This window comes from Anomaloglossus baeobatrachus, chromosome 2, assembly GCF_048569485.1.
Source record: "Anomaloglossus baeobatrachus isolate aAnoBae1 chromosome 2, aAnoBae1.hap1, whole genome shotgun sequence".
NCBI lineage: Eukaryota > Metazoa > Chordata > Amphibia > Anura > Aromobatidae > Anomaloglossus > Anomaloglossus baeobatrachus.
The window spans coordinates 36488194-36511415 of NC_134354.1; the positions used below are offsets into that span (position 1 = coordinate 36488194).

General features: G+C 50.1%; 1 protein-coding gene across 1 annotated transcript in view; it reads right to left on the reverse strand.

Moving 5' to 3' along the window:
* Window positions 1–23222, reverse strand: part of CHAF1B (chromatin assembly factor 1 subunit B) — a 228460-nt gene that overhangs the window by 200869 nt on the left and 4369 nt on the right. The window contains exons 2-3 of the mRNA XM_075332921.1: window positions 20734–20857; window positions 20305–20437 (exon numbers count right to left, since the gene is read on the reverse strand). Coding sequence (XP_075189036.1) covers window positions 20305–20437; window positions 20734–20856 — 256 coding nt within the window. The 5' untranslated portion in view covers window position 20857. The remainder of the gene's footprint in view (window positions 1–20304; window positions 20438–20733; window positions 20858–23222) is intronic.

Here is a 23222-nt window from a genome sequence, read left to right on the forward strand (position 1 = left end):
GAATTCAGATGGAAAAACGGCCCTTGAGACAGCAAGTCTGGACGGCCTGGTAGCGGCCACGGTTGTCCTACCGTGAGATGCCACAGATCCGGGTACCACGACCTCCTTGGCCAGTCTGGAGCGACGAGAATGGCGCAACGGCAGTCGGACCTGATTTTGCGGAGCACTCTGGGCAACAATGCCAGAGGTGGGAACACATAAGGTAGTCGGAACTGCGACCAATCCTGAACTAAGGCGTCTGCCGCCAGAGCTCGGTGATCGTGAGACCGTGCCATGAAAACCGGGACCTTGTTGTTGTGCCGTGACGCCATCAGGTCGACGTCCGGCATCCCCCAGCGGCGACAGATCTCCTGAAACACGTCCGGGTGAAGGGACCATTCCCCTGCGTCCATGCCCTGGCGACTGAGAAAGTCTGCTTCCCAGTTTTCCACGCCTGGGATGTGAACTGCGGATATGGTGGATGCTGTGTTTTCCACCCACGTCAGAATCCGCCGGACTTCTTGAAAGGCTTGTCGACTGCGTGTTCCCCCTTGGTGGTTGATGTACGCCACCGCTGTGGAATTGTCCGACTGAATCCGGATCTGCTTGCCCTCCAGCCACTGTTGGAAGGCTCGCAGAGCAAGATAGACTGCTCTGATTTCCAGAACATTGATCTGAAGGGTGGACTCTCTCTGAGTCCACGTACCCTGAGCCCTGTGGTGAAGAAACACTGCTCCCCACCCTGATAGGCTCGCATCTGTCGTGACCACCGCCCAGGATGGGGGTAGGAACGACTTTCCTTTTGACAATGAGGTGGGAAGAAGCCACCATCGGAGAGAGTCCTTGGCTGCCTGAGAGAGGGAGACATCCCTGTCGAGGGACGTCGACTTCCCGTCCTATTGGCGGAGAATGTCCCATTGTAGAGGGCGCAGATGAAACTGCGCGAAAGGGACTGCTTCCATTGCTGCCACCATCTTCCCTAGGAAATGCATGAGGCGCCTCAAGGAGTGGGACTGGTTCTGCAGGAGAGATTGCACCCCTGTCTGCAGAGAGCACTGCTTGTCCAGTGGAAGCTTCACTATCGCTGAGAGAGTATGAAACTCCATGCCAAGATATGTTAGTGATTGGGTCGGGGTTAGATTTGACTTTGAAAAGTTGATAATCCACCCGAAACTCTGGAGAGTCTTCAGTGCCACGTTCAGACTGTGTTGGCATGCCTCTTGAGAGGGTGCCTTTATAAGTAGATCGTCCAAATACGGGATCACGGAGTGACCCTGCGAGTGCAGGACAGCTACTACTGCTGCCATGACCTTGGTGAAGACCCGAGGGGCTGTTGCCAGCCCGAAAGGTAACGCTACGAACTGCAGGTGTTCGCTTTCTATAACGAAGCGTAGAAAACGCTGATGCTCTGGCGCAATCGGCACGTGAAGATAAGCATCTTTGATGTCTATTGATGCTAAGAAATCTCCTTGAGACATTGAGGCTATGACGGAGCGTAGAGATTCCATCCGGAACCTCCTGGTTTTTACGTGTTTGTTGAGCAACTTTAGATCCAGGACGGGCCGAAAGGACCCGTCCTTCTTTGGCACCACAAACAGATTGGAGTAAAAACCGTGACCTTGTTCCTGAAGAGGAACGGAAGTCACCACTCCTTCCGCCTTTAGAGCGGCCACCGCCTGCAGCAGAGCATCGGCTCGGTCGGGCGGTGGGGAAGTTCTGAAGAAACGAGTTGGAGGACGAGAGCTGAACTCTATCCTGTACCCGTGAGACAGAATTGTCCCTCACCCAACGGTCTTTGACCTGTGACAGCCAAATGTCGCGAAAGCGGGAGAGCCTGCCACCGACCGAGGATGCGGAGAGAGGAGGCTGAAAGTCATGAGGAAGCCGTCTTGGTAACGGTTCTTCCTGCTGTCTTTTTTGGGCGTGACTGAGTCCGCCAAGAATCTGAGCCTCTCTGATCCTTTTGAGTCCTTGTGGACGAGGAGAATTGGGACCTGCCTGAGCCTCGAAAGGACCGAAAACCAGACTGACCCCTCCTTTGTTGGGGCTTGTTTTGTCTGTGTTGAGGTAAGGATGAGTCCTTACCCTTGGAGTGTTTAACCCCTTAGTGACGGAGCTAATTTTCACCTTAATGACCAGACCAAATTTTGCAATTCTGACCAGTGTCACTTTATGAGGTTATAACTCTAGAACGCTTCAACGGATCCCGGTGATTCTGAGATTGTTTTTTCGTCACATATTGGACTTCGTGTTAGTACCAAATTTAGGACAATATTTTTTGCGTTTATTTATGAAAAAAATTGAATATTGGCAAAAATTTTGAAAATTTTGCAATTTTCAACTTTTGAATTTTTATACCGTTAAACCAGAGATTTCTGTGACACAAAATAGTTAATAAATAACATTTCCCACTTATCTACTTTACATCAGACCAATTTTGGAAACAAAATTTTTTTTTGTTAGGAAGTTAGAGGGGTTCAAAGTTTATCAGCGATTTCTCATTTTTACATCAAAATTTACAAAACCATTTTTTTAGGGACCACATCACATTTGAAGTGACTTTGAGAGGCCTAGATGATAGAAAATACCCAAAAGTGACACCATTCTAAAAACTGCACCCCCCAAAGTACTCAAAACCACGTTCAAGAAGTTTATTAACCCTTCAGGTGCTTCACATGAACAAAAGCAATGTGGAATGAAAAAAAAGCAAAAATTAAATTTTACCTAAAAATGTTGCTCTAACCCAAATTTATTCACTTTTAGAAGAAATAACACAACAAAATGGACCCCAAAACTTGTTCCCCACTTTCTTATGAACGCGCCAATACCCCACATGTGATCAGAAACCTCTGTTTGGACAAATGGGAGGGCTCGGAACAGAAGGAGCAATATTTGAATTTTGGAAAGCAAATTTGGCTGAAATAGATTGCGGGCACCATGTTGCATTTACAGGTCCGCTAAGGTACCTAAACAGAAGAAATCCCTCACAAGTGACACCATTTTGGAAACTAGACCCCTCAAGGATTCTATCTAGGGGTATAGTGAGCATTTTAGATCCACAGGTACTTCACAGATTTTGTTAACGTTACGTTGTCATATTGAAAATTTTAATAATTTTCTCAAAAATGTTGCTTTAGCATCAATTTTCTCACTTTTTCAAGAGGTAATTCCAAAAATTTGACCTCAAGGTTTGTTAACCACTTTTTTATGAGCGCGGTGATACCTCACATGTGGTCTGAAACCTTTGTTTGGACAAATGGGAGGGCTTGGAACGAAAGGGGCAATATTTGAATTTTGGAAAGGAAATTTGGCTGAAAAAGATTGCGGGCACCATGTCACATTTGGAGGACCCCTAAGGTACCTAAACAGCAGAAACCCCGCACAAGTGACCCCATTTTGGAAACTAGGCCCCTCAAGGAATTTATCTAGATGTTTGGTGAGTACCCTGAACCCCCAGGTGCTTCACAGAATTTTATAACGTTGAGCCATGAAAAAAAAAAAATAAAATTTTACCACAAAATTGTTATTTCAACCAGGTAGCTTTTTTTTTACAAGAGTAAAAGGAAAATATTCAGCATAACATTTATTGTGCAATTTCTCCTGAGTTTGGCGATACCTTATATGTGGTGGAAATCAACTGTTTGGGTGCACAGCAGGGCTCGGAAGGGAAGGAGTGCCATTTGACTGCAAAATTGGCTGGAATCAATAGCGGACGCCAGGTTGCATTTGGAGAGCCCCTGAGGTGCCTAAACAGTGGCTGTCCCCCACAAGTGACTCCATTCTGGAAACAAGACACCTCAAGGCTTTTATCTAGGTGTATAGTGAGCAGTTTGAATCCACGAATACTTCACAGATTTTGATAAGCTTAGGTTGCCATATTGAAAATTTTCATTTTTTTCACAAAAATGTTGCTTCAGCATCAAATTTCTCACTTTTTCAAGAGACAACAACAAACCGTGGACCCAAGAGGTTGTTATCCAATGTCTTATGAGCACAGGGATACCCCACATGTGGCCAAAAACCTCTGTTTGGATAAATGGGAGGGCTTGGAATGGAAGGAGCACCATTTGAATTCTGGAAAAGTTGAGATAAATTGCGGGCACCATGTCACATTTGCAGGGCCCCTTGGGTACCTATACATTCGAAACCCCCCACAAGTGACTCCATTTTGGAAACTGGATTTTATTCAGGAGTATAGTAGCATTTTGAATCCACAGGTACTTCACAAAAATGTTGCTGTAGCAACAAATGTCTCACTTTTAGGCTATGTGGCCATGATCCAGCGACACGGCGTCTAGTACACAGTGTCAGCCTCCTGCAGAGATGTGAGTGTTGTCCACGGGAGAACGCAGCTGCCCATGCCCACGATTTGGGTTCAGGCCGCTGTGGAGCTCTATGCTACCTGCAGAGAACACTCATCTCCGCAGCATAAATTGACATGCTGAGGCTCGGGAAGCTGCGCCACAGGTCGGTTTATGCTGCGGAGAAGAGAAGTACATTGGGCAAGCACATTGGGCATGGGATTTCTAAAAATCCTTCCACTGTGCTTCTACTGCACAATGCAGCGTTATGGACGCAGGGAAAACACTCTGCGCCCAAAACGCTGCAAATCCCGATTGTGGGCGCACAGCCTAAAATGCTACAATGGATGAATGGATAGATGTCAAACAAATATAACGTCCCACCCCCTGCATATTCTAAGCTGGCGCCCTTTAGTGCCTTTCATGTGGCACTAAAGGGTGCCTAGCCTTGTATTTAGCCCCCCCAAAAATTAATTAAAATAAACGACGTGGGGTCCCCCCTATTTTTGATAGCCAGCTAGGGTAAAGCAGACAGCTGTAGCCTGCAAACCACAGCTGACAGCTTCACCTTGGCTGGTGATCAATTTGGAGGGCTCCCCAGGCGTTTTTTAAAAAAAAAAAAAAAAAACGTGGGGTCCCCCCAAATTAGATCACCAGCCAAGGTGAAGCAGACAGCTGGGGTCTGGTATTCTCAGGGTGGGAAGAGCCATGGTTATTGGACTCTTCCCAGCCTAAAAATAGCAGGCCGCAGCCGCCCCAGAAGTGGCGCATCCATTAGATGCGCCAATCCTGGCGCTTCGCTCCAGCTCATCCCGCGCCCTGGTGCGGTGGCAGTCGGGGTAATATATGGGGTTGATACCAGCTGTAATGTCACCTGGCATCAAGCCCTGGGGTTAGTGATGTCACGGCATCTGAACAGATAACCGACATCACTAACCCAGTCAAGAAATAGAAAAAAATAAAGACAAAAAAAAAATGTATTTGAAAAAAAACTCCCCGAAACATTCCTCTTTTACCAATTTATTGTAAATAAATAAATTTCGGTCGCTGTAATCCATTTTTGAGGTCCCACGCCGTCTCTGGATCTTCTAGAATATGGGGGGCACGTTCAGGGAACGTATCCCCCATTTTCTGGAAGAGCAAGCTCTCCATGAGCAGTGTGGGTGCAGTAATCTGAGAATACTGCACTCACACTGCCCCGGTCCAACCTAGGGCAGAGTGACCTGCAGTAACCTCATTCCAGAATATGAGGGGCACGCTCACAGAACGTACCCCCCATTTTCTGGAACAGCAGCCTCTCCATGTGAGGAGTGTGGCTGCAGATCACTGCACTCACCCTCCCCCGGTCCACAGTGGAGCCTGTGCATCAGCGACGTCAGCAGGATCCCTGCTTGCAGGGATCCAGCTGACAGCCGCTGTCTGCGCATGCGCCGCCAGCATTCAAGAGAAGGAGGCGGCGTGATCGCGGGGCCGGAGCACCAGCAGACAGGTAACGTATGACCGGGGGCTGGGGGGGGTGACGGAGGGTGACGGGGGGACCTGGGGACAACTTTCTGCCGCATGTGACGTGTCACATGCGGCAGAAAGAGTAGGATGAATGCGGCCGCCATTTTCCACGCTCCGGAGGGGGGAGGCGGCTCTGGAGAACCGGAGGGGGCTCCGGGGACCAGAGATCTCCGGTGTACCGGAGGAGGGGTCAGGGGGAGGACATTTCCCTCCGATCTGAAATGTTTGATCATTTCAGATCGGAGGGAAATGAATGCAGAGCCGGCGGCAGTTTTCAGCGCGCGTCGGCGCCATCTTGGATTTTCCGGAGGGGGGGTAGGGGTGGTGGGGGGACTCTCCGGTACCGGGGGCTTTGGGGGCACTAGAGGATTATATTTATTTCTCATCTGACATGTTTGATCACGTCAGATGAGAAATAAATCAATTTTACCGGCCATTTTTTTTTTTTTAATGTTGTCGCCGGTATACGGTGTATACCGGCGATCGCATTAACGGGGTCCAAAAAAAACACCCCGATTCATAATCTTGGGGGTCTCAGCTACCTCCGGTAGCTGAAACCCCCGAGATTTTTCGTCACTGGGGGGCGCTACAAGCTTTTTCCGGCCTGACGTCTCAAGACGTCGGAACAGAATAAGTACCCTGTTTTTCCGACGTCTTGAGACGTTAGGCCGTCGCTATGGGGTTAATGATTTCATCCAAACGCTCCCCAAACAATCGGTCACGAGAAAAAGGCAAACTGGTTAAGCACTTCTTGGAAGCAGAATCTGCCTTCCATTCTCTCAACCACAGGGCTCTGCGCAAAACCACGGAGTTGGCTGACGCCACCGCCGTACGGCTCGTAGAGTCCAGGACAGCATTAATCGCGTAAGACGCGAATGCAGACATTTGAGAGGTCAATGGTGCCACCTGCGGGGCAGATGTACGTGTGACCGAGTCGACTTGTATAAGCCCAGCTGAAATAGCTTGGAGTGCCCATACGGCTGCGAAAGCTGGCGCCAACGACGCTCCAATAGCTTCATAGATGGATTTCAGCCAGAGCTCCATCTGCCTGTCAGTGGCATCTTTAAGTGCCGCTCCATCTTCTACTGCAACTAAAGATCTAGCTGCAAGCCTGGAGATTGGAGGGTCCACCTTGGGACACTGGGTCCAACCCTTGACCACGTCAGGGGGAAAAGGATAGCGTGTATCTTTAAGCCGTTTAGAAAACCGCTTCTCAGGATAAGCGTGGTGTTTCTGGATTGCATCTCTAAAGTCAGAGTGGTCCAGAAAAGTGCTTAATTTACGCTTGGGATATCTGAAATGGAATTTCTCCTGCTGTGAAGCTGCCTCCTCCGCAGGAGGAGCTGGCGGAGAAATATCTAACATCCTATTGATGGACGCTATAAGATCATTCACTATGGCGTCACCATCCGGTGTATCCAGATTGAGAGCGGTCCCAGGATCAGAATCTTGATCAGTTACATCCGCCTCATCACCCATAGATTCGTCCCGCTGGGATCCTGACCAGTGAGACGAAGTTGAGGGCCCCTCATAACGAGCCTGCTTAAATTGTCTGGGACTGTCGTCCGAGTCAGAATCGTCACCCTGGGGTGCATGTGACACCCCCGGAGCTTGGAAGTGTTCCAGCTGAGGGGGACCAGGGAGCAATGATGCCACAGTGTCCATGGTCTGAGTTACTGGTCTAGACTGCAATGTTTCAAGAATCTTTGACATGGTCATAGACAATATGTCAGCAAAAGCTGCAAACTCCGTTCCTGTCACCTGGACAGCATTCACAGGTGGTACACCCTGGGTCACGTCCAGCAGAGGCCCCGGCTGTGCAAGTTGCACAGGGGCCGAGCACTGCACACAATGGGGGTCAGTGGAACCTGCCGGTAGAGCAGCCCCACATGCGGTACAGGCAGCATATAATGTCTGTGCCTTGGCACCCTTGCGTTTTGCGGACGACATGCTGTTGCCTCCTTGTAATCTAGGAGGGTATATAGCCGAGAATCACCAGCGACCGTACAGTACAAAGTATTTGCAAACACAAAATACTCAGTATACAAACGGCACAAGTGGGGGTGAGCCCTTGAGGCTGCTTACCGCCCGCTGAACAGCGGGTATGAGGCCGTAGAATCCCGTGTCTGGGTCTCCCCGTCTCCCCTCTGCAGCTCAGCGTGCAGGCAGGAATGGCTGCCGGCGTTCTGTGAAGAGGGGCGGACCGTGGGCGTGCCACAAACAAAGTGCGGGAAACTGCGTCCTACTGTGCCTGGTGTGAGGGCTGGAGTATGTAAAAAAGACTCCAGCCCTCAGCGCTGATGCTCTGTACAGCGTCCCGCCCTCCTCCTGACTGGCAGGTGCGGAGGCGGGAACGAACGAACTAGGCCGCAAAAGCCGGGGACTGTAGTAATAAGCGCGGCCGTGATATGTGCACGGTCAGCGCGGAAGTCCCCGGCGCACCACAAGTCCCAGCCGCGTCGCAGTCCCAGCGGCCGGCGCGACCGTTCTCCCTGAGTCTACCCACTCAGCTAAGCTGAAGTGAGGAAATGGCACAAGCGCAGCAGCGCTGTTGTCCCCGGCGCACTAACACACCCAGCAATGCTGCGGTGTGCGCGCGTATGCACGGGGACACAGAGTACCTTGACGGAGCAGGGCCATGTCCCTGACGATACACAGCTCCATATCCAGCGGCTTCTCCAGGGGCTGCGGATGGAGCACGGTCTCAGTGCCTGGAGACCGGTAAAGAAGGGAATTTTGTTACTTACCGTAAATTCCTTTTCTTCTAGCTCCTATTGGGAGACCCAGACGATTGGGTGTATAGCTACTGCCTCCGGAGGCCACACAAAGCATTACACTAAAAAGTGTAAGGCCCCTCCCCTTCTGGCTATACACCCCCAGTGGGATCACTGGCTCACCAGTTTTAGTGCAAAAGCAAGAAGGAGGAAAGCCAATAACTGGTTTAAACAAATTCCCTCCGAAGTAATATCGGAGAACTGAAAACCGTTCAACATGAACAACATGTGTAACCGAAACAACCCAAAAATCCCGAAGGACAACAGGGCGGGTGCTGGGTCTCCCAATAGGAGCTAGAAGAAAAGGAATTTACGGTAAGTAACAAAATTCCCTTCTTCTTCGTCGCTCCATTGGGAGACCCAGACGATTGGGACGTCCAAAAGCTGTCCCTGGGTGGGTAAAGAAATACCTCATGTTAGAGCTGCAAAGACAGCCCTCCCCTACGGGGAGGCAACTGCCGCCTGCAGGACTCTTCTACCTAGGCTGGCGTCCGCCGAAGCATAGGTATGCACCTGATAATGTTTGGTGAAAGTGTGCAGACTCGACCAGGTAGCTGCCTGGCACACCTGTTGAGCCGTAGCCTGGTGTCGTAATGCCCAGGACGCACCCACGGCTCTGGTTGAATGGGCCTTCAGCCCTAATGGAACCGGAAGCCCAGTAGAACGGTAGGCTTCAAGAATTGGTTCTTTGATCCATCGAGCCAGGGCGGCCTTAGAAGCCTGCGACCCTTTGCGCTGACCAGCGCCAAGGACAAAGAGTGCATCCGAACGGCGCAAGGGCGCCGTGCGGGAAATGTAGATTCTGAGTGCTCTCACCAGATCTAACAAATGTAAATCGTTCTCATACCGATGAACTGCATGAGGACAAAACGAAGGCAAGGAGATATCCTGATTAAGATGAAAAGAGGATACCACCTTCGGGAGAAACTCCTGAATGGGGCGCAGCACTACCTTGTCCTGGTGAAAGACCAGGAAGGGAGTCTTGGATGACAGCGCTGCCAGCTCAGACACTCTCCGAAGAGGTGTGATCGCTACCAGAAAAGCCACTTTCTGGGATAGTCTAGAAAGTGAAACCTCCCTCAGAGGCTCGAAGGGCGGCTTCTGGAGGGCAACTAGTACCCTGTTCAGATCCCATGGATCTAACGGCCGCTTGTACGGGGGAACGATATGGCAAACCCCCTGTAGGAACGTGCGCACCTTAGGAAGGCGTGCCAAACGCCTCTGAAAAAAAGACGGATAGCGCCGATACCTGACCTTTAAGGGAGCCGAGCGCCAAACCTTTTTCTAACCCAGATTGCAGGAAGAAAGAAAGGTAGGCAATGCAAATGGCCAGGGAGACACTCCCTGAGCAGAGCACCAGGATAAGAATATCCTCCACGTTCTGTGGTTCTTAGCGGACGTGGGCTTCCTAGCCTGTCTCATGGTGGCAACGACCCCGTGGAATAATCCTGAAGACGCTAGGATCCAGGACTCAAAGGCCACACAGTCAGGTTCAGGGCCGCAGAATTCCGATGGAAAAACGGCCCTTGGGACAGTAAGTCTAGTCGGTCTGGTAGTGCCCACGGTTGGCCGACCGTGAGCTGCCACAGATCCGGATACCACGCCCTCCTCGGCCAGTCTGGGGCGACGAGTATGGCGCGGCTGCAATCGGATCTGATCTTGCGTAGCACTCTGGGCAAGAGTGCCAGAGGTGGAAACACATAAGGGAGCCGGAACTGCGACCAATCTTGCACTAGGGCGTCTGCCGCCAGCGCTCTTTGATCGCGAGACCGTGCCATGAAGGTTGGGACCTTGTTGTTGTGCCGGGACGCCATTAGGCCGACGTCCGGCCTTCCCCAGCGGCGACAGATTTCCTGAAACACGTCCGGGTGAAGGGACCATTCCCCTGCGTCCATCCCTGGCGACTGAGGAAGTCTGCCTCCCAGTTTTCTACGCCGGGGATGTGAACTGCGGATATGGTGGAGGCCGTGGCTTCCACCCACATCAGAATCCGCCGGACTTCCTGGAAGGCTTGCCGACTGCGTGTCCCTCCTAGGTGATTGATGTATGCCACCGCTGTGGAGTTGTCCGACTGAATTCGGATCTGCTTTCTTTCCAGCCACTGCTGGAAGGCTAGTAGGGCAAGATACACTGCTCTGATTACCAGAACATTGATCTGAAGGGTGGACTCCTGCTGAGTCCACGTACCCTGAGCCCTGTGGTGGAGAAAAACCGCTCCCCACCCTGACAGACTCGCGTCTGTCGTGACCACCGCCCAAGACGGTGGTAGGAAGGATCTTCCCTGTGATAATGAGGTGGGAAGAAGCCACCATTGCAGAGAGTCCTTGCCGTCTGTGAAAGGGATACTTTCCTGTTCAGGGATGTTGACTTCCCGTCCCATTGGCGGAGAATGTCCCATTGAAGTGGACGCAGATGAAACTGCGCAAACGGAACCGCCTCCATTGCCGCCACCATCTTCCCGAGGAAGTGCATGAGGCGTCTTAAGGAGTGCGACTGACCTTGAAGGAGAGTCTGCACCCCAGTCTGTAGTGACCGCTGCTTGTCCAGCGGAAGCTTCACTACCGCTGAGAGGATATGAAACTCCATGCCAAGATACGTTAGTGATTGGGTCGTGACAGATTTGACTTTGAGAAGGTGATGATCCACCCGAACGTCTGGAGAGTCTCCAGCGCAACATTCAGGCTGAGTTGGCATGCCTCCTGAGAGGGTGCCTTGACAAGTAGATCGTCCAAGTAAGGGATCACAGAGTGTCCCTGTGAGTGCAAGACTGCTACCACTGCCGTCATGACCTTGGCGAACACCCGTGGGGCTGTCGCCAGCCCGAATGGCAGAGCTCCGAACTGAAGATGGTCGTTTCCTATCACGAAACGTAGAAAAACATTGGTGCTCTGTAGCAATCGGCACGTGGAGATAAGCATCTTTGATGTCTATTGACGCTAGGAAATTTCCTTGAGACCTTGAGGCAATGACGGAGCGGAGGGTATCATCCGGAACCGCCTGGCCTCCACGTGCTTGTTGAGCAGTTTTAGGTCCAGAACGGAACGGAAAGAGCCATCCTTTTTTGGCACCACAACCAGATTGGGGGAAAACCGTGTCTTGTTCCTGAAGAGGAACCGGGATTACCACTCCTTCTGCCTGCAGAAGAGCATCTGCTCGGTGGGGAGGTGGGGACGTTCTGAAGAATCGAGTCGGAGGACGAGAACAGAACTCTGTCCTGTGCACGTGGGCACACTGTCCCTCACCCACCGGTCTGTGACCTGTGGCAGCTAAATGTCGCCAAAGGCGAGCGAGTCTGCCATCTACCGCGGATGCGGAGAGATGAGAGAGCTGAGAGTCATGAGGAGACCGCCTTGGTAGCGGTTCCTCCGGCTGCCTTCCTTGGGCGTGATTGAGCCCGGCCGGAAGCTGAGCCCCTCTGAGGCTTTTCAGCCCTTTTGGACGAGGACAATTGGGACCTGCCCGAGCCTGGGAAGGACCGAAACCTCGACTGTCCTTCCAGGACAGCATTAATAGGGTAAGTCGCAATGCAGACATTGCGAGGTTAAGGACACCACCTGCGGCACAGATGTACATGTGCTCAAGACCAGCTGCGCAAGAACAGCTGAAAAGCTTAGGGTGCCCATACGGCTGTGAATGCCGGAGCAACCGACACGCCGACAGCCTCATAGACAGATTTCAACCAGAGTCCATCTGTCTGTCAATGGCATCTGTAAGTGAAGTCCCATCTCCACTGCAACTATGGCTCTAGCCGCAAGCCTGGAGATTGGAGAATCCACCTTTGGACCCTGGGTCCAACGCTTGACCACGTCAGGGGGAAAATGATAACGTGTATCCTTAATACGTTTGGAGAAAACGCTTATCTGGGAAGCGTGGTGTTCCTGGACTGCTTCTCTGAAGTCAGCGTGGCCAGAACAATACTCAATATACGTTTGAGCTACTGAAACGGGACTTCTCCTGCTGTGAAGCTGACTCCTCCGCTGGGGGAGCTGAGGGAGAAAGATCCAACATTCCATTGATGGACGCTATAGGATCATTCCTTATGGCGTCACCATCCGGTGTATCCGGATTGAGAGCGGTGTCAGGATCAAAGTCCTGATGAGCTACGTCTGCCTCATCATACAGAGAGCCTCCTGGGACCCCCCCGGAGCACCGATTGTATTCCAAATGAGGGTGGCCAGGGAGCAATGCTCCAGATTGCCCATGGCCTGTCCGGACTGCAAGTCTCTATCCCATTGCAAATCCGTCCCTGTCCTTGGACAGGGTTGAGAGGTGGCTCTTTTGGCCACGTCAAGTAGAGACCCCGGCTGACCAAGTGCTACAGGGGAGCATTGCACACAATGGAGTTCAGTGCCGTAGAACAGTATCACATGCAGTAAAAACAGCATCGAAAGCCTGTGTAGCTTATATGCTGCTGCCGACTTATAGTGCCAAGAATGGCGACCGTACAGTGCAATGTATATCATACAAGCATAAAGTACAAATGAACACAGCAGCACATGCAATACAAGCAGCATAGAAAGCCTGCTTTTCTGCTGCTGTAGACTAGCCATCTAGGGGAATATAGCCCAGAATAGCGACCATACAGTGCAATGTATAGCATACAAGCATAAGTACAAATGAACACTTCAGTACGTGCAATACCCGCAGCCTAGAAAGCCTGTGCCTTAGCACCCATGCTTTCCTGCTGCTGATGTGTCGCCATATAGCCAAAAATAGCGACCTATGCAGTGTAAGCACAAAATACAAATGGACAAAACTGCGGTATTTAGTGTCAGCACTTCAGGTGCCGCTTACCGCCCGCCTATAAGCGGGTGTGTGGTCGCCCTAGTCCTGTGCCTGGTTGCCCAGAGTCCGAGTGTCGCCATCTAAGATCAGCTCGGACTGCAGGAATGGCTGCCGGCGTCCTTCTCCAGCTCGTGTGAGTAGGGGCGGGCCGTGGGCGTGCCCCAAGTCAGAGCGGGAAACCGGCGTCCCACAGGGTCCAGTGAGAGGGCTGGAGCATGTAAATAAGGCTCCAGCCCTCGGCGCTGCTGATTGTACAGCGTCTCTCCCCTACCCTGATTGACAGGGTGGGGGCGGGAACGAAGCGGAGCTAGGCCGCAAAAGCCGGGGACTGAATTTATAAGCGCCGCCGCCGTAAAAGCGCGGTCGGCGCTAAGTCCCCGGCGCACTACAAGTCCCAGCCGCGCCGCCGCTCCCGGAGCGTCCGGCGCGGTAGTTCCCAATAAATAAAGTCACTGAGCTAGGCTGCAGTGACTGTAACCCTTTACTGTCCCCGGCGCACTAGCACACCCAGCAAGTCTGGAGTGTGCTGTGCCTGTGTGTACGGGGACACAGAGTACCTGAATGGTGCAGGGCCATGTCCCTGAACGGCACTCCCGCTCCACATCCAGCAGGTTCAATGGGTCTGTGGATGGAGCCCGGCCTCAGGGCTTTGGGGCCGGTAAGATCCCACTTCCTCAGAGCCCCTCAGGGGGATGTGGAAGGAAAACAGCATGTGGGCTCCAGCCGCCGTACCAGCAATAGGTACCTCAACCTTACAAACCACCAGTGGGGTGAGAAGGGAGCATGCTGGGGGCCTCATATGGGCCCTCTTTTCTTCCATCCGATATAGTCAGCAGCTACTGCTGACTAAACAGTGGAGCTATGCGTGGATGTCTGACCTCCTTCGCACAAAGCCGAAAACTGGTGAGCCAGTGATCCCACTGGGGGTGTATAGCCAGAAGGGGAGGGGCCTTACACTTTTTAGTGTAATGCTTTGTGTGGCCTCCGGAGGCAGTAGCTATACACCCAATCGTCTGGGTCTCCCAATGGAGCGACGAAGAAATCCCACTTCGCCCAGAGCCCTAATGGGGATGGGGAAGGAATCAGCACAGGGCTGTGGAGTCGGTAAGCCAAACCTTCGACTCCGACTCCGGCTCCGACTCCGACTCCTACATATATTGCTTATAGTTAGGTGAAAAATTTATTGTAGTACATGAATATGTGTATGTGAACATCAGACATTTAATAATTTTTATGATACAATAATCAAGATATTTGGATAGAACATAAAATATATTTATTGGAATACAACTTTAGAACACAAAAAACTGTAATAAATTGTAAATATGTAATACACTATGTAATATACAGTAGATTACATATATATCTTGTGTGTGTGTATATACACTATATATATATATATATATATATATATATTATATATATTACATATTTACAATTTATTAGTTTTTTTGTGTTCTAAAGTTGTATTCCAATAAATATTTTATGTTCTATCCAAATATCTTGATTATTGTATCATAAAAACAATTAAATGTCTGATGTTCACATTGTACTACAATAAATTTTTCACTTAAATATAAGCATTATACTAAATGTTGTTATTTAGTAAAATATTCAGCACATTCTGCATTGCACTCCTGTCCCCAATTTATTATATATTTTAGGAGTCGGAGTCGGTGCATTTTATACCGACTCCGACTCCACCAAAATGAGCTCCGACTCCGACTCCACGACTCCGACTCCACAGCCCTGAATCAGCATGTGGGCTCCAGCCTCCGTACCCGCAATGGGTACCTCAACCTTAACAAGCACCACCGACAGAAAGTGGGGTGAGAAGGGAGCATGCTGGGGGCCCTGTATGGGCCCTCTTTTCTTCCATCCGACATAGTCAGCAGCTGCTGCTGACTAAACAGTGGAGCTATGCGTGCGTGTCTGACCTCCTTCGCACAAAGCAAAAACTGGGACCCGTGCTCCCACGGGGGGGTGTATAGCCAGAAGGGGAGGGGCCTTACACTTTTAAGTGTAGTACTTTGTGCGGCCTCCGGAGGCAGTAGCTATACACCCAATTGTCAATTGTCTGGGTCTCCCAATTAGGAGCGAAAAAGAAAATTTATTGTAGTACAATGTGAACATCAGACATTTAATTGTTTTTATGATACAATAATCAAGATATTTGGATAGAACATAAAATATTTATTGGAATACAACTTTAGAACACAAAAAACTAATAAATTGTAAATATGTAATATATATATATATATATATATATATATATATATATATATACACACAGTGTATATACACACAAGATATATATGTAATCTACTGTATATTACATAGTGTATTACATATTTACAATTTATTACAGTTTGTGTTCTAAAGTTGTATTCCAATAAATATATTTTATGTTCTATCCAAATATCTTGATTATTGTATCATAAAAATTATTAAATGTCTGATGTTCACATACACATATTCATGTACTACAATAAATTTTTCACCTAACTATAAGCAATATATGTAGGAGTCGGAGTCGGAGCCGGAGCCGGAGTCGGAGCCGGAGTCGGAGCCGGAGTCGGAGTCGGAGTCAGAGAACTTGAGGAGTCGGAGTCGAAGGTTTGGCTTACCGACTCCACAGCCCTGGCCATAAGTTCACCTGTATGTAATTTTCTACTGGCAGAGATATCTGGATAGCTAGATATTTAAATTCGTCCACATTCTTCAATTTGTTAGCCCCAGTATCCTCATTTGTCCAGGCTACTTCCCCATCCACTTTAAAGAGGCTTGATTTAGACCAATTAATGGTCAGTCCCGAAACTTCTCCAAATTTCTCTATTATCTGCATGGCATGATCCAATGAGGCTGATGGATCCCCCAAGAAAAGTAATAAATCGTCAGCATAAAGAGCTATTTTCTCCTCTAAATGCCCATACTTAAATCCATGGATCTCCTTTGATTTCCTAATGGCCGCCGCCAGAGGCTCTATTACAATAGCAAATAGGAGCGGCGATAGTGGGCAGCCCTGTCTCGTTCCCCGGTGCAACTCAAACGCTGAGGTCATACCGTTAACTCTAACTTTAGCAGTAGGCCTATTATACAACAGCTGCACCCACTTTACAAACCGTGGGCCAAAACCCATATGCTGCAACACTTTCCACAGATACCCCCACTCAACACTATCGAACGCTTTCTGGGCATCTAGCGAAGCGATCACCCTCCGGCCAGGGTTGTCAGGCGGCAACTGTAGATTAAGATATAATCTCCTGATATTAGCAGCTGTTGACCTATTGGCCATGAACCCTGATTGGTCCATATGCATTAGGTTAGATATAACTCCAGTCAGCCGGTTTGACAACACCTTAGCCAGAAGCTTCACGTCCGCTATTAATAACGAGATGGGTCTATATGAGTCTGGAAGCCTCGGATTTTTATCCTCCTCAGGAATTACTACTATTATTGCTTCTCTCATAGATTCAGGCAATACACCCCCCCCCCTCCGCCACCTCAAAGACTTTCAATAGTTTGGGTAATAGGATTTCTTCTAACTGTTTATAAATTTCAGCTGGTAGCCCGTCTGCTCCCGGTGCCTTGTCATTGCTCATGCCATGCAGAGCGCCCTCCAGTTCATCAATAGTAATAGGTGACTCCAGTTTATCTCTATCCACCACAGACAGCACCAGAAGCTCACCTCGTTCAAGAAAGGAGTCCACCTCTTCCACCCTCATCTCTCCAATAGAAGAATATAGCGTGCGATAGAAATCTTTAAAGACCCCAAGGATCTCCTCAACCTCAGTGACCTGTGTCCCCTCCACCGTGTCCATACCATGCACAAATGAACTACTCCTTTGAGCTGCAGCTATGACCGATAAGAGATGACCAACTTTTTCCCCCTCCTCATAAAAATGCAATTTTTGGAATGCCTGCTTCCTTACCGCCTTCTCCAAAAGCATCTTATTAACCTGTTCATGCGCCTGCCTAAAATTTTGCTTCGCGTCCGTAGTAGTACTCCGGATTGCTTCCAGCTCTGCCTTATCTAAGGGTCAGTGGAATCCTTAAGTGAGGTGCCGTCAGCCACCGACACAACGGTCCGGGCTGATAGCCTAGACACCGGAGGGTCTACCTTTGGGGAGTGAGACCACTCCTTGACCACCTCAGGTGGAAATGGAAACCGGTCATCAGAACAACGCTTTGGAAAGCGTTTGTCAGGGCAGGCCCTGGGTTTGGTCACAGTGGCCTGAAAACTGGAGTGGTTAAAGAACACACTCTTCACTCTCTTAGGCGAGGTAAACTGATGTTTTTCTGCCAACGAGAGTTGCTCCTCTGACACTGGCGGATTGAGATGCAGCACAGAATTAATAGAAGCAATCAAATCACTAAGATCTGAGTCACCCTCAGAGAAATCGATGGGATACATAGCCTCCGAGCCCCCAGTGAGGGCATCCTCCTCATCTTGAGAGTCAGCTCTTGAGACAGAGCCGTGGTATGGGGAGGGGGAGGAAACCCTGCGCCTTCTCTTAGAAGGACGGGGTCTGGGATCAGATGATGAATCCTCCGTGAGCTCCGATGGACGGAGGTCAGAGGATAGGAGTCCTCTGTCAAGAGTATTAGAGGCACCCTGTGAAGGAGGCTGATGCATATTCATCAAAGTCCTGGACAAAAGTCCCATGGACTCAGCAAGTGACTGGGATATGGACCTAGAAAAGGACTCTACCCAGGCCGGGGGTTCAGTCACAGGTGCAGCAGCAGCCTGAGAGACCACTGGGGGTGAGACTCCAGGCTGTGGCACCGCCAAGTTAGAGCAGACATCACAATGTGGATAGGTGCTCGGCTCAGGCAGCAGGAGCTTACATGCAGTGCATGCAGAATAAAGCTTTGGAGCCTTGCTCCTTGTGTGAGACATGCTGCTGGAGTGGGGGCTTTGCAGAGAATGAACCCCAGGGAGAATATACAGAGGTCCACAACCGGAGACCGGCTGTGGCTTACCAGACCGCTGAGCGCGGTGTTGTGTGCCCTCCAGATCCCAAAGCCCGGTCCCCCAGTCGCAGCACCTCAGCAGAGATGCAGAATGCAGGATGTCCCAGAGCAGAGTGAACCTGAGAAGAGGGCGTTCCTATAAAACAGCGGGAACTGGAGGGCTATAGAGACCTGCAGGGAAGGAGGGACGCCCCAGCAGTGGGGAGTGTCCCTCCCCTGTGTAGAACGGCCGCCGGGAGGAGCCGAACCTGTCCCTCTGCATGAGTGACATGCGAGGGCAGGAAAATGAAACTAGGCCTCCGGCGAAGCCAGGGCCTAAATTTAAGCGGCGAGGCCGACAAGCAGGCACCATCGGCGCGGTTCTCAGGCAAAAGCTAGAGAACCCGCCGGAAAAGTTAAAACAATCACATACAGCATACTCTCCCCTTACAATAAAGAACTGGGACCCCCAACATAAACGTCTCAGGTACTTAGCTGCTGAGACGCAGGGCCATGTCCCTGGGGATGAGTGCTCCGGTCCAACAGAATCCTCAAGGGGCTGTGGATGGAGACCGGACTCCTGCCAGGCATGGAGACCGTGCTGGCTCCCACTTCAAGCCAGAGCCCAGAAGGGATGGTGAAGGAGCGCGGCATGTAAGGCTGCAGCCTTGTAAATCAACCTTAACAACACCGCCGACACAGTGGGGTGAGAAGGGACATGCCGGGAGTCCAGACATGGACCCGCTTTTCTTCAAACTCTTTCCAAAAGTCAAACAAATCAAATGAGAATGCATGTGTGGATGTATGCCTCCTGACACAAAGCAATAAACTGGCTAGGACTGGCTACCAGGGGGTGTATAAGCTCAGAGGGAGGAGCTACACTTTTAAGTGTAGTACTTTGTGTGTCCTCCGGAGGCAGAAGCTAAACACCCATGGTCTGGGTCTCCCAAAGGAACGATAAAGAAACAAAAAAATTGATTCCAGTTATCAGGAGCCAAAAATAGTTTCCATCCGGTCTGGAATGGCTGATAACAGCGAACAATAGACCACAAAAGGAGTTGTAAACCCAATTTAGGTCTTAAGGGTACTTTACACGCTGCGACATCGCTAGCGATCTCATTAGTGATGTGAAATTCTAGATCGCAAGTGCGATCTTTCGAGATCGCACATGCGTAAAATGACCTATGTGCGATCTCGAAAGATCGCACTTGTGATCTAGAATTTAACATCGCTAATGAGATTGCTAGCGATGTTGCAGCGTGTAAAGTACCCTTTAGGCTATATGCCCACACTGCGAAAAACTTGCAGAATGTGTCGCGATTTTTTCGCGGAAAATCCGCGGATTTATCAAAAATCCGCAATACAGCGAGTGCCCAGCCATTTCTATGGCATTTTGGAACTGCTGTGCCCATGCTGCGTTTTGTTCCGCAGCGGAAATAATGCAGATTTCTCTGCGGAAAAATCTGCAGCATGTGAATTATTCCTGCGGATTTTTTCCGCACAATCCCATACTTACCTGCCTTGATAGAAGACACCGGAGTCACTTCCTCCGATGCAGAGGAGCGTGATGGAGCCAGGAGCAGGAAGTGGGCGGGGCATGCACAAGCTCCGGTCATGTGACAGCCAGAGCTAGTTCAGGCCCGCCCACCTTCTCCCGCAATGTGCAGACAGACACGGCCGGAAGGTGAAGTGCTGCGTGATGGAGGCAAGTATGAATGCCCCGATCACTGCAGCATTGTTCTACATTGAGGATGCAGTGCCGAAGCCATGGTACTGTATCCTCAATGCAGAATGACCGCAGCATATCCGCAGGACATTCCGCAATACAACCGCAGCATCGAAACAGACAAAGTTGTGCTGCGGTTTTCTGGGAGCTCCTGCGGAATGTCCTGCGGATATATCCGGAGGACACTATCCCCGTGGGCACATAGCCTTAACCTTCACTACGTTCAAGAAACCAAAGAAATGACCCCCACAAGGAGAAGAAATGTAAATTAAAACGTTACCATCTCCGCCCGAGGCCAAAACCTCCCCATTTGGAGAGAATCGCACGACGTTGACAGCCTTGGTGTGACGGGTGAGACTGGCTAAGAACTCCACCACGGCTTTCCCTTTCTCATTTTTCTCCACCTTCCATATCTGGAAAATAAATAAAATTAGAATTGGAAAATGGTACAAATTTCTGCAATCTCTCTCCTATGTGAGCACACGCCCTCCTCGGCCGACTCAGGAAGATTAGCAGCCGCAACATTTACTATGAAGCCGGCACTGCTAAAATGAATAAACCACAGTGACCGATTCACCAGTAATTTTTAGACTCGTGGTCTAAAAATTACCATGAGCGATCATCAGACCTGAATAAAGTGAGGAGGACCCTTCCCTTCTTCTGGTGGGCTTAGTCTATGTTCCTCATGACTGTTACCCCATAAACTTACCCGCACTGCAGTGTCCACCCCGGCGGAGGCCAATCTGTTAATTTTGCTGTTGCCATGCTGAAAGTCGACACTGTACACCGGCTCACGGTTGTGCCAGGAGATTTCACAGGTGATGACTTTCATTCTGGATACAAAGTGGACAAGTAAAATTGTCATTAATTGAACCATACTGATTAACAATCATATTGGGTCCCCCCTTCCCGCCCCCGGGACAATTGGGGCACCCCAGCGGGCTGTATTGGAACTTGTTGCGTTTGTGAAATAGGTATTTGCCCCACGACAATGTTCACTATGGGGCGACCGTTCTCCCCACATTCTTCTTCTCCCTTTGAGTTCAGATCAGGAGACTCACGGTCCGGGCTGTCTGTGCTCTGACTGTGAATGACGTTTAATATTGCCGTTCAACTCTCTCACTCAGATGCACATTCTGTGTATACGTGTTCTTAATGGGGAGAGGGGAGTAAGAACATAAACATCTTTGCCTTATTTCCCAAAGCATCGGGCATGCTGATAATCATAACGCCTGATCTTTCTATCTCCCAACATCAGCTATCAAGGGACCCGGAACCCACTATAAGTGATGAAGTCAAGTAGTCTGGATTTTTATTAATGTGCATGAGCACTACAGGAGAGAAACGGTGCAGGGGGGGGGGGTGTCTCATACCTTGGTGGGTTGCACCAACTGACCTGGTTTCTGGCCTGAAGGTTTTGTGCACATCTATTCAAGTACAGGCTTAAATTTGTAAACAGATCTTAGGCTATGTGCGCACGTTGCGTACAAGCCCTGCAGAAATTTCTGCAGCGATCTGAAGAGCACATGTGCGCTTTAGATCGCTGCAGAAATGTCCGTAGTGAGCGCCGATTCCATGCGCTCTGCCTGCAGCTCCTCCCATAGACAGAGCAGGAGCTGCCGGCAAAGCGCAGGAAAGAAGTGACATGTCACTTCTTTTTGCGCAGCGCTTCGGCAGTAGCCGAAGCGCTGCGCTCTTAAACGCCACGTGCGCACGGCCCCTGCACAATCTCCATAGACTGTGCAGGGGCCGCAGGACGCATGCAGTTACGCTGCGCTGCAAAGTGCAGCGTAACTGCATGTTTTTACGCAACGTGCGCACATAGCCTTAAAAGGAATCAGTCAGCAGGTTTCTGCTATGTAATCTGAAGACAGCATGCTCTAGGGGTTAACACAGATATCAGGGACGCCTCTAATCAAGCCTTGTGCCTTTTAGTTTCTGTTCTAGTCAGCAGCGTACGGCTAAAATTCTAACTACAACTTCTATGGACAAAACAGTCAACAGTTTGGTTTATTCGCCCCGGAAATGGATCGAAATTTTTGACGTTGTAAGATTATGTTTAATGAAGCTAAGTTCTGAAACTTTCCAACGTGCTTCACTTTTCATTTCTCTCCCGTCCGATCTGGACACTGATACATTGCAACAAACTAGTTCATCAGATACGTCACATTTAATAAAAGCCGACTGACCGCAGCTCTCGGCAGCTGAGACTAAGGCTGCTTTCAAACATCCGGTTTTAGCCGTGCGGCTCAATCCGGCTCAAAAACCTATGCAACGGATGCGGCGAAAAAAATGGATCCGTTGCATAAGTTTTTCCATGCAGCCCGTCCGTTTTTTGACGGATGCGGCTTGATACTGAGCATGCGCAGTGCAAAAAACCGCATCCGGCAACCGGATGCGTTTTTTTGCCGCAGGACGCCGCATCCGTCGTCCATAGGCTTGCTTTGTAAATTGCGCCACATCGCGCCGTATACAGCGCGATGCGTTTTTTCGCCGCACAAAAAAACGTGCCAGGCAACGTTCCATTCGGCTGCCGCATGGGCTAAATATGCCGCATCTGGCAAAAAACGGACGGAACGCAAGGCCATGCGGCACAATACGGCGCTAATGCAAGTCTATGCGGGAAAAAACGCAACCGGCGGCAAAAAAACCCGGTTGCGTTTTTTCTGCAAAGCACCGTATTGTGCCGCACGGCAAAGACCGGATGTGTGAAAGCAGCCTAAAGAGAATAATACTGTGATGTATGTGGAGATTTAATGTTTGATTTTATGCGCAGCCTCTTTTACGCCATGTTCACGTTTTTTTCTGCATTTTTTTACTGCTCTTTTGGCAGTAAAAAAAACTGCTTACAAAAAGCAGGTTAAGCTGTGTGATTGGTGTCATTTGTCTATGGCCTCTTTCACACGCCCGTTAAAAATCACGCACGTTTTCCACGGACGTGTCAAAGGTGCGTTGCTCTCCGTGAGCCGTGTTTATGGCTCACGTTTGTGTTCTCCGTGTGTTATCCGTGATAACACACCGAGAACGGGAACTTTCTGCTCATCTTTCCCTGGCGTCGCTGTCCGTGGTGCTGATTTGCGGTCTCCGGTCCTGCAGACTCCCCGCTGCTGCTGCTTCCGGCAGCTGTGAAGTGAATATTCAATTAGCATAATGAGCGGCGGTCGGCAGCAAGTGACAGCAGCGGCAGAGACAGCAGGG